The 12,332-nt window shown below is 44.6% G+C and overlaps 1 protein-coding gene across 2 annotated transcripts; it reads right to left on the bottom strand.

Annotated features, from left to right (window-relative positions):
• Window positions 1-584: 584 nt before the first annotated feature.
• mfsd1 (major facilitator superfamily domain containing 1) lies at window positions 585-11,943 on the bottom strand. Of its 2 annotated transcripts, XM_021582318.2 has the most exons (16): window positions 11,726-11,942; window positions 11,439-11,491; window positions 10,846-10,958; window positions 10,209-10,251; window positions 9,404-9,471; window positions 9,198-9,306; window positions 8,978-9,080; window positions 6,625-6,723; window positions 6,018-6,129; window positions 4,827-4,883; window positions 4,350-4,506; window positions 3,921-4,018; window positions 3,617-3,729; window positions 3,468-3,515; window positions 3,218-3,278; window positions 585-2,222 (listed from the first exon to the last, which is right to left on the bottom strand). In XM_021582318.2, the coding sequence occupies exons 1-16, from the start codon at window positions 11,886-11,888 to the stop codon at window positions 2,219-2,221; spliced, it is 1,401 nt and encodes a 466-aa protein (XP_021437993.1). In that variant the 5' UTR covers window positions 11,889-11,942; the 3' UTR covers window positions 585-2,218. The 2 variants fall into 2 exon arrangements, with proteins under 2 accessions (XP_021437993.1, XP_021437994.1); XM_021582319.2 differs by lacking the exon at window positions 585-2,222 and having other exon boundaries at window positions 3,214-3,278; window positions 11,726-11,943.
• Between the last annotated feature and the right edge of the window lie 389 nt (window positions 11,944-12,332).

Genomic DNA, 12,332 nt, shown 5'->3' with positions numbered 1-12,332 from the left:
GATCCTGCAGATGAAGAATCCAGATGTGGAGGTCCTGGGCTGGTGTGGTTACACGTGGTCTGCGGTTGTGAGGCCAGTTGGATATTCTGCCAAATTCTCCAAAACTATGTTGGAGATGAGTTATGGTAGAGGAATTAACATTCAATTATCAGCTCATGAAACATGGGACCAACACTTTACATGTTGGGAAGGGATATTTTTTTCTCACAAAAGTAGTCCTGTATTAGCGGACTGACATAAACCTCCCCCAACCGATTCCTGCAGCTATGGACAGGCTGGGTTTAGATGTCGAGGGGGTTTAGTGCAGAGTAGGCCGCATTACTTCAGTACACTCCTGCCAGTGAGGACAGGTGGGTACAGTACTGATCTGGAGGAAGGAGAAGGGAATTTAGCATCTATGTGTGGAAAGTGTGTGTGTGTGGGGGGGAGGAGGTAGCAGTTGCGCAGGCCAAAAGCAGACATGGGCCTGAGTTTGGCCAGTTTCTCCTCAGTCTGCTGACTGACCCTCTGACTCCTCTTTAACCCTACATGGACAGCAGGGGGAGTGGAATAATCATCATCATGGTGAAAATAAATCAAATGGGTCTGTTTTTACAAACTTTTATTTGCCGTCCTGAGACAATACTGTTGTATATAAAAGTCAATTTGATCAGACAGAATGACAATCAGATCTGGCAAGGACACAATGGCCTGATGTTATTTAACAACCACAGTGAACATCAGCTATGTAACAAGAACATCCGCTTGTTTTAGTTATTTTTTTAACCAAATTGTCATTAAATGTGTAATATTCTGTGGCGATTTAAAATTACGACAAGTATATTATTAAATGTATGACTACACATGGTACCTCGAGGCCAAGGGGCTCTAACCCTGTTCCTGAAGCACTACCGTCCTGTAGGTTCACTCCAACCCTAATACAGCACAGCCGATTCTAACGATTAGCTGGTTGATAAGCTGAACCAGGTTAGTTACAACTGGGGTTGGAGTGAAAACCTACAGGAGGGTTGTTCTCCAGGAACAGGGTTGGAGCCCCGTGCTCTAGGCAGTTCTAGGCAATAGAACATGTTATTTAGAGTTGTTAGACATTTGTTAGTTCAACTCAAAACAGACAGCACTCTTAGTGAAATTTACACAGAGACTATTCTGCAGCTAAGACAAACAAACAGCCTTCACACCTTCAAATGGTATATGGATAGGCTTCCTCTACCACAATAATTTGACCTAATACAATGCTACGACAGGCCACTTGGTTCAAGCTCAGGTTGTCCTGCAGAAAACTGACTCAGGATTAAAGACTGAAGCGATCCTTCATTACAATAGAAAAACTATCAAAAGTGATTTTGTCATTAGAATGATCATTTGATTTAGTGGTTTTCAACATATGAAAGTATCTCTTGGCAATTTCCTGAGATTGATCAATAAACATCAACAAAACAAAGTATGTATCCTTTCATTCAGTTGTACAGCAGAGGGTTTCCACCCAATTGCCAATGTTATAGTATTGTTAAAAGTCCTCCTTCATACACATAAGCCAGGTCATTTTCTCAAAGGACAATGTAAAACTGCTGCTTTCAAAATTTGGTGTTATTTTTGTACATTGGGTGAATTGAAATATAAAATGTTTCCCTTTAAAATTCCTGTATCACTTTGACAAGTGATAAAGGCTTGATGGTGTGACAGTGTAACGTTTTACGAGCCTCTATGACCAGCCAAGAGCAAAGAAAGGAATGAATGAAGGAACAGCGCTATAAAGAATTAAACCCAATGCCGATTCTAACTTTACATGTCTGAAGTAAAAGTCACTCAGCCTGGCGTCTTGTTCTAGACATTTATAAACCTTTTAAAAACACAAGTCTGTTTAAAGTGCTTTCTGGTGCCCCACTCTACTGACATTAAAGTATGATTGGTGCTGAGGTTTGAGGTTCCAAAGCATGCACACAACACCAATCAGTCATTAGCCAGCCCTTGACACAGCCACTGGAGGGAGCAGTCAGAGAGACGACGGCGTTGGTATGTGATGTCAGAGCAGAGGGGTCAGCATCTGAGCTGCGATGGGTCAGTATGTTGCTGGGAGGGGTCAGTGACAATGCAAGGCTGGGTCAGTGTGCAGGTGGGAGAAGTGAGTAGTGCAGACACGCCCCCTAGCAGGTGATTGACAGCTGTGGTCATGTTCGTGCAGCCAGCTGGTACAGAGGGCTCAGGACTGTGTGACCGCTCACCTGGAAAACAGTACAAGACAGGGCCAATGCATTAGTCCGGGATACTCAGCACACAGTCAGACACAGACCTTCTAGAACCATAAATCCAGTCCTTCTCTACTGCCCTTGTTGATAAGTGAAACAGCTTCATACTGTTTTTCACATCTGCATGGGCAAGTAAACAAGGGCAGAGGGAAAGGGACAACGTGTTGGAGAGGAATTGGGCCGAGCAGTGACACTACACACACGAGCAGAAGCAGGTTAGACAACACATGGGCCACACCCAGGAACAGTGTATGCTGACTTAGGAGAGACAGAACTGGTTTTAAGGAGCATGAAAACATTATGCAGATTGTCTATATCAAGAGTTTATTGTCTATAGCAAGAGTTTATTGTCTATATCAAGAGTTGCTCAAAGTCTAAATCTATTTTACTTAATCCAGAGCGGTCAAATGATATACTACGCTTGCACATGTTAATTCAGAATGTTAACTACAAACCTGAAATGTTTTCATTAAACCCACTTGGGATCATATATGGTAGAGCTTCTCTTACAACTGTCTCTGAGCATTCAGATAAGGTGAGAGAGGTTGGGAACCCTAGTGAAGAATATCACAGTTGCAGGCTTTTCTTTTTAGTTCAGCGCCAGTTGGATGTTTAATAATAGATTGATAATAGGTCCTTGCCTTCCTCATGAGTGGGTTGAGAACCTATTGTTCAGTGGCTCTTGTCTATTGAGTGCTTCTACACCTGCATTGCTTGCCGTTTGGGGTTTTAGGCTGGGTTTCTGTACAGCACTTTGAGATATCAGCTGATGTAAGAAGGGCTTTATAAATACATTTGATTTGATAGCAGGGCAGAAAGGACAGTATCTGTGTAGACTATTCAGGATAGGAAGCCGGGTCAAAACACACAGTCACACACACATTTGCATGTATGGCTATATAAATACATTTGATTTGATTTTTGATTTGAGTGTGAGAGGAGGAGAAAGGTGAAAGGTCATGGATACTCACTCTGAATTGGAGTCCTTCAGGAGTTTGGCCCTGGCAGAGGCTGAGAGGTTCAGATCTCCTCCTGAAGAGAGAGGGAGGGAGTAATGGAGAGTGGCAGGGAGAGGAAAAGAGGGAGAAGGACAGAAAGAGAAAGGGTGGGAGAGAGAATGGGAGAGGAATATCAAAGAACATGGTTAGTGATGATATCATAAGGCACGCTCCACTGTGAGTGGTTTAATGGTGTCAGGAGGCCCGCTCCCAGCTCTCTTACCTCGTAGATAATCAACAAAGTACAGCATCACTACCGCGATCAGCGCCACTGAGAGAGAGAGAGAGAGAGAGAGAGAGAGACACACACACATTTATTGGTTGACTCAACACACACACACACACACACACACACACACACGTGTTACTCACAGCAGACACAGGCGGTGAAGAAGACCTCCAGGAAGAGGTATCCCTTGTTGTCCAGAATAGATCCTGCTGCCATGGAGATCAGAGCCAGGCCCAGGTTCTGGATGGACTGCATGCTGGGAGGTAGGAAGGCCATGCGTCATCATCAACAACAGCAGCATCACCACCACCGTCATCATCAACAATAACTACAACATCAACAGCATCATCATCACAGTCACAAATAATGGATAGAATGCAAACGCCTGTAGGTATGAAACACTTTTCTGGTTACACAGAAAGGGTGGGTAGGAGCAGGTGTACTTACAAGCCATAGGCGGTCCCCAGCTGATGCTCTGGCACCACGAAGGCCACCATGGGCCACAGGGCACAGGCCAGCAGGGAGTAGGACAAACCCAACAGGGACTGGAGGACACAGATACACAGTACCATTATCAACACCATTCACTGTACCTGGTTACCCAGTCACAATACAACTCAATTACTATGTATAAACTAAATCTAAAATCTGACTTCATTCCTCTGGAAGCAGGATGTAATTGTCTTGCAGGACTAAACAAAAGCAACTGTTCAAGGACCCAGTGATCCAAGGTTGCGGGTCCAAATCTGGCCCACTGCTCATCACTGCATACACTAGGTTTCTAGTGAATGTCCTACTAAATGTCTCCAAGGTCATATTCTGCTGTGAACCACTCTGCGCCATTCTAACGATAATCAAATGGAGAATGGTCATCACCATGGCGATCCAGGGGTTCCAGAAGGTGAAGGCGAGCATCATGTGGGCTATGAGTGTCGTGACGACGGCACACAGCACCCAGATCACGTTCTTCCCTGTCCTGTCCACCATGAAGCCCAACAAAGGAGAGGCTGGGGCTGAGATGATGTACACAATACTGGGAGAGGGGACACAGAGGGAGAGGGTGGCGAGAGGGGACACAGAGGGAGAGGGTGGAGAGAGGGGACACAGAGGGAGAGGGTGGAGAGAGGGGACATGGAGGGAGAGATAGTGATTGTGTTTAGAAGGGTGCCAGAGACACAGTTACAATGTGTTGTGACGGTTCATAGTCTGAGGTGAGATGAGAGCTAAAACAAACCTCATTTGAAGAACTCCTCACAAAAAGTTGAGTGGCACATCCTCACTCTGTCCAAATTGAATCACTGGTCTTATTAGTTACTCCGGCATCTCAGACTAGGGTAAAGAGTTGTGTGTTACCTGTTAATTGCTCTTGCTTCTTGAGGTGAGAAGTTGAACTTTTCAATGAAGAAAACCCTGCAAGGGGAAGACCGACAGGTGAGAAGAACAGTCAGTCACAGCAGACCAGAGTGGTACGGAGTATGTCCATACTATCACTGCAACATATCCCACCACCACATTAAGCACATCCCTGTTCCTGTTCTATAGGCATTCATTACAACTCAACACAGAGGAATGTGCTCTTTACGCTGCTATACAGGGCCTTTGGGAGCAATTGACAGTTCCTCAGAGTGTTTTAGCACACAAGCACATGCGCGCGCACACACACCAATCACCCATCCATCCCTTCCAGCCAGCTACCAAGTAGAGTTGCACCTGGTCCACACATTGTTGAACCGCAGCACATGGTATTGAACAGGCTCCAGCAGCCAGGTAAGTATTGTAACAACAAACAAAAAAATCTATATTCCATAACATGTATTTGCTCAACAGGCATCGCCACTCTCCCCCCATATCCCTCTCCCCCCGTCCCCCCCATATCTCGCTCTCTGCATCTCTCTCTCCCTGCCCCCCCTCCCCATATCCCTGTCCCCCACATATCTCGCTCTGCCCCCCCTCCCCATATCCCTCTCCCCCTGTCCCCCCCATATCTCGCTCTCCCCCCCTCCCCCCCATATCTCGCTCCCTGCCCCCCCTCCCCATATCCCTGTCCCCCACATATCTCGCTCTGCCCCCCCTCCCCATATCCCTCTCCCCCTGTCCCCCCCATATCTCGCTCTCCCCCCCTCCCCCCCATATCTCGCTCTCTGCCCCCCCTCCCCATATCCCTCTCCCCCCCATATCTCGCTCTCTGCCCCCCCTCCCCATATCCCTCTCCCCCCATATCCCGCTCTCTGCATCTCTCCCCAGTACTCGCTTTCCTACCCACTCAGGGGGTTAGATTACATGGTCTCTAACAGTTAATGATTTAAAATCAGCTTGGGAGCAAAACATTATTCCAAAAGAGTTCATGATATTATATTCACTCAAGGTATTTTACATGATGGAGAATAGACATTGCATTTGAGGGGACAGGCATGAAGTGGCAGCACATAATCCCTGATCTACAATCACCTTGCAGCCCAAATAACTACTTGTGATAAAGCTGGCAATATTGGTGAGGGTTTTGACTGATAAGACATGATGACTGATGGTTCGTGTGCTACTCACTGTCCCAGTCCAATGAAGGGGAAGATGGCCACGTAGTAGCCCACACAGATGATGAAGATGAGCCACAGTGGGAAGGGGAAGTCCTTCACATCCGTCAGCTTGATCACTTCCCCTACACACACACACAAAACACATGTTCAACACACCGAGCCAGTCTTGGCTAAAGCATCCCCTTAGGAAAGGAGTGTGACAGCCAGGCAATAACCCACAGGTAGTACTATGACCCGTGACCTCCGCCCGTCACACTAAAGCCAGCCCAGGGAAACGCTGAGCACGGTAGAAACACAGGCTAACTTCCCAATAATCAATTCTGACAAGATTACATGCAACACAATGGGGAGTTTGATGTTTCCCAGGTGGATAGAGCTCCTTAAATCAACTAAATTCATCAAGGCAAAATGAGATTGGCTAATGGTGACAGGTAAACAGAAGGAACCTACCCTCTATCACCGCCCTCCTCACACCAACATCGTCAGAATACAGTGGACATGATAACCATAGCACATAGATAATGACCATCATCCCAGTCAATGCCATTATCCTTTGTACTTTGTGCTCTGATTGGGACACACATCGGAGGCAGTCACTGACTGCCGTGTTAGCTCACCGGTCGCTCCCTGTTCCTTGTTGAGGATCCTCTCGGCCCTCTTGTCCAGGTAGCCCAACACCAGAGCACAGACCAGAGAGAATATACATGTCGCCCCAGCTGGAGAAGGAGAGAGAGATGGAGAGAGCACAAGCAAGAGAGAGAAAGGGTGAGGGGGGATAAAGGAGAGCCAGGAAAATCATTACATCAGCTATGAACAGGTAGGTGTGGCTCATGAACCTACAGCAGCACAATAGGGTAAGTCCTCAGGAGAAGAGCCTGCCAAGGATCTTTAAAGCCCCGCCTAGTTCAGTCTCAATAAGCATGACTGCTTCCTTTAGGACCAACAGTCAGAGTAATAAGATTAAAAAGTAGCTCAAAAAGTTTTACTTTAGATTTTGTGTCGAGAGTGATTGCCGGAATGCTTTTGATTTCTTGGGGGTGGTCGAAGATCTCTACATCACACTCCCTCACTCACATCACATCCCACCCTCTACATTAGAGGGGTTTGTAGTCCAATAAATATTCTCTATTAAAACAGGTGAAATTTCACTTGCCACAAGTATGTGGCAAAATCCAGTAGGCTTTGGTTTGAATTAACAGTAGGATATGGACATATTAGACCCATCTCACAGGCTTAATGTTCCTCTGTAGTTTCTGTAAAGCATCAGCACATATCTACTGGGGCTCCATTATTCCATTCTAATGTTACAGGACTGTACGAGTCCTGCTGGAGAGAACACACAGACTGCTGGGCTCCTCTTATTCCCGTGGAGCGAGTGAGGACACCCACCATGAAAGAGGAAGTGAAAAGAGAAGTGAGGCGGAGGATCACGAAACTGAAACCTCCTCCATCACGTGATTCATCAGACAAATGACAGGGGGGGGGGGGGGGGGGGGGGGGGGGTTGTGTTTTTTACTCTCCCTCCCCTCTTTTCTCCATCCCTCTCTGTGCTGAAATTAGAGAGCATTTGTAATAGAAGTGGTATGGTGTTGCAGGCAGGGCTGTCTGGGCTGGAGATGTAACCTGAGGCTCAATGTAGACAGCAGGCCTGGGAATTTAGCTCACTCTCCTCCTGATCAAATATGTACACGCAACTCACTCACACAAAGGGTGGTTCTGTATTATGTCATATGTGGATCCTAATAAAATACTAAGCACACACACGTGATGCACGGGTTGACTCATAACCCGCAGTCCCCGCGGTTATTTCAGCGGGCCGGGTGGGTTTAGATTCATTCAATATAGTGTGGATGAAGGGTGGGTGGAATGAAGAGAAACAATGTTTTAAAAAAATAAATAAATGTATAATTCTGGTAGTTTCACCACCACGAACAGAGGATCTCAGCAAAGGTAACTTTTTATTATAATAATAATTAGTATTACTAGGCCTAGTCTTATTAAATATTCACTTTACAGTTGGAAATGCAAGCACCTACTCCGTAAAGAGACCAAGATTTAACTTCACGGACTGGGAGGACGAGAGAAGCCGAAGAGATCGACGAAATCCAGAGGTACAAAGCACTGACTTTTCCCTGGAGGATTGTGTGGAGGAAAGTTTGCTTGCTTTCTGGGAGAAGCAGGAGTGTACCTTCCCTCAACTCCGGTCTCTTGCAAAGAGAATTCTCTGCATTCCAGCATCAAGCACATTGAGTGAATGCGCCTTCAGCACTGCCGGGCACGTTATTGAAACCAGGCGCAACCGACTGAAACCTGGCACAGCGGACACTATTCTGTTTCTTAAATTAACAGCGCTGCAAAAAAAAGCAAGACAAAGTAGGCAATTATAGCCTCATAACTGGTCAGTGGGTACTTTCATTTTCTAAACTTTGTTGTGTTGTAGCCAATTGATTTTTGAAGCCAATTATTATTATTATTTCCCCCATTCATTTTTTTTTTAAATTAATTCCTATACCGGTATAGGATATTAGCCCACACAGGCAGTCGGCCTACAAGATGTCCATTTATTGTTTCCTTTCAGTAAAATGATAGGCTACTGTTCAATAGGCCTAAGAACTTTCAATTGCTCAAGAAAAAACATTGTTCAATAAATTAAAACCCCAATTGTTTTATTTTTTTTTAAACAGCCGTGCAGTCGGCCTACAAGATATCCATTCATTGTTTCACATTTTGTTTTGTTTCAGTAAAACAATAGGCTACTGTTCAATAAGTGCAATCCTTTTAATATGCTCAAGAGAAATGTAATGGTTCAATAAAGTGTGCAAGACAAAAATATATAGAGATTTTTGATATTTGCGGGTTGGGGATCATGTTTTTCACATAGTAACCCATCCACAATCGCTCTACTATCAATTGCTGATGGGTGCGGGTGAACAAACAGCTGACCCCTACATCACTAAACACTTAACTCACCGATCATGAGCGAGACTCCCAGAGTGGTGTGTCCTGTCGAGCCGACCAGGTCAGCGACACGGTTGTACACCCAGCCCATGATGTTCATGTTGACCGTGCTACCCTGAGGGACAGGAGACAACCCAACACTCCCTGATCAGCCACATAAATAAAGCCTTAAGTATGTGCTTCTGTATCTATCTATATACGGCGTTATATTTCGCTTCTATCATGTTCTTACCAGCCTGGCCATGCTGAGCTGAAGACCAAACACCAAGTTGAGTTCCTTCCCTTTGAACCAGTTCACTGCATAGGTGTTCTGGGCCACAGCCAGAGACTCACCTCCAATCCTACCCAGAGAGAGAGCACTTAGTTAGGGGGAGAGAAGTGGCTTGGAACTGTAGCAAGGACTAGCTCAGTGACAAAATAGACTAAAATACATCTTACCCAAACACAAAGCGTCCAATCTCCATTAACCAGAATAGATCTAGAAGTGCCCCAACAGCAACTATAACCTGTGGAAATACACAGTGGTGGAAAAAGTACAATGGTCAGTCATACTTTAATAAAAGTAAAGATGGTTCAGTAAAGGTCACCCAGTAAAATCCTACTTGACAAAAAAAAAGTATAAAAGTATCTGGTTTGAAATGTACTTAAGTACAGTGGGGGATAAAACAGTCCATTGTCATACTGGAGTAAAAGTCTAAGTAAATGCTCTACATCAAATTCCTTATATTACGCAAACCAGACGGAACGATTTTCTTGTTGTTATTTACGGACAGCCAGGGGCACACTCCAACTCTCACATCATTTACAAAGTATTTGTGTTTAGTGAGTCCACCAGATCAGAGACAGTAGAGATGACAACGCGTTATATTGATAGGTGCGTGAATTGGACCATATTGCGGTCCTTCCTGAGCATTTAAAATGTAAACATATACTTTTGGGTGTCAGTGAAAATGTATGGGAGTAAAAAGTACATATTTTCTCTGGGAATGTAGTGAAGTAAAAGTACAAACCATGGGATATTGTGTGTAGATTAATGGAGGGGGAAAAAACTATTTCATCCATTTTTTAATAAATTTGTAACATAACAAAATGTAGAAAAATTAAAAAGAGTCTGAATAATTTCTGAATTCACTCTAGATTACCACTGGAAATAGATCAATTGAATTTGTACTACACATTTTGTAGAAGAGCAGCTCTCAAATACAGCTCTCAAACACATCTCCATCATGTGGTGTGCACCTACCTGCCCAACGCAGACAAACAGGGCGAAGATTATTGTTCCTAGCCTACCAGAAGAGGAGAAGCACAGTGACAGAAACTATGTTTACATGGGGATAATTTGAAGTGAACATCAACATGTTCGTCACAATGTTATCTCTCCTTGTGTTGCTGGAGATGACAGCCCTAGTTCATTATGGATTCAGATTAATCCTCCATACACAATTACCCCTGCATCTTTTGTTGTCAGAGGTTCATGGTGAGACTGGGGATTTCCTACTAACACACTGGCAGACAAACACTACCCATATTACAGTAGGTACACAGGCTGTATTGGCCATGGAGGAGTGTGGGGGAAAACACTCCTACAACCAGCATCCACACACCAGGGTGATTACAGAATCCGAAAACATATTATACAAATGTGACGTAAAGGATCCTAGGGTATTAATCTCTATTGTACACCTACAGTTTCTGCTCTGAGAAGCACAGCACTATGCATGCGTTATGTGACTGTAACCAGGTAGTCACTGGACGCAAGAGGTTAAATACCTTGTCCGCGCCAGTACAAGACGGTTATCCTTGGATGGCGATAACCAAGTATTCCATGTAGGGAATGTACAGGTGTACAGTAGTGTTTAACTAGTAACCTGTGGTCCTACCTGATGCCAAAGACCCTGTCGAGCAGGAAGCCCCCCAGGAAACAGAGCACCACGTTGGGCCAGGAGTACCAGGCATAGAGCTGCATGAACATGGACGTGTTGAGCTTCATGTCCTAGTGCAGACCAGAGAGGACAGAGAATGTCAGTGCATTGGTAGCCCAAATTACTAGAAAGGTCTCTTCAAGAAAGCAAAACAAAGGCAAAGAAAAAACACCAATATGAACTGAGAGTGCATGGACCAACCATACACTAACTGGTATGACCTGATATTCGTCTGTTGTTTGCAGTATTAGAAAACCTTTGAGCACGATGACAAGAGAGAAAGGTAGCTGTGCTAGTTCTAATGGGCCATTTCCTTGTGACACACTGCTTTGTTTCACTTATCAGCAAGCTTACAACATCATGGTGATGTCATGAAGAGTCAGACATCCATATAACTCGAATGTGTCCATAGAGTTAGAATAACTACAATAACTATAGTTATTTCCCATACTGAAGCATCGGAGGAAGGCTCTGGCATACAGCAGGCTAGGCTACAATGACGAAAGAGTGACATGATGTGACAGACGGAAACTTCAGTCGTCCTTCCTCACCTGTATGACTTGAGTCTGCAAAGCAGCGGGGTTATCATAACAGAAGTAACTTCCTGCAACAAAGTAACGCTGTTAGTGGGTAGAATTGATACATCAAAGTGCTGACTGATACTGTATATTCTAAACCAGCTCGTATTTGATTGATACAGTCATAGAAGGCTACATCATTGTGAAAGATAATCAAAGTCTGATATCCAAAAGCAATTAGTCTGATAGTCGGTTAGCTGAATGAAGCCTAAACTCTCCAAAGAATTTGGTTGGAATTTCGTTGGAACCGCCCTGCTCACCGAATCCCAGAAAGCACATAAAAAGCAGGACGAAAATGCGGTGAGGCAGCCGTCTCGGGTCACAGAGCGCGGACATCGGTTTAACCGGTCCGCTTTCATTTCTGGGACCTGAAGACGCGATATCCCCTTCATCGTCCAAAAGGTTCTGTCGCTCTTCCGCCATCTTCGTCTGTGTTTTGGAAAGGAAGGAAAAAGGATAATACGGCGCAGACAGTCATATGACATTCACGTGACTCGTCTCGGCTGAGCGCAGCAGTCAAAGGAGTGCAAAAGAGTCCAGTAACGAGCGAATGACCATAAAGGAGCAAAACGCTGATCTTTACATATTCTACTTTAGAATATTCAATACGATGGTGATTGCTAAGGCGGGTCATTCATATATTAGATAATTGAATGAAATTAATTAATTTGACAATATATATTTTTATTCAGATGAAGTCGGACGTTTTTCAACCACTCCACAAATTTCTTGATAACAAACTATAGTTTTGGCAAGTTGGTTAGGACATCTACTTTGTGCATGACACAAGTCATTTTTACAACAATTGTTTACAGACAGATTATTTCACTTATAATTCACTGTATCACAGTTCCAGTGGGTCAGAAG

The sequence above is a fragment of the Oncorhynchus mykiss genome, chromosome 24 (assembly GCF_013265735.2).
Source record: "Oncorhynchus mykiss isolate Arlee chromosome 24, USDA_OmykA_1.1, whole genome shotgun sequence".
NCBI classification, from domain to species: Eukaryota; Metazoa; Chordata; class Actinopteri; order Salmoniformes; family Salmonidae; genus Oncorhynchus; species Oncorhynchus mykiss.
The sequence above is the reverse complement of the archived record's forward strand: the minus strand, read 5'-3'. Positions and strand labels throughout refer to the sequence as shown.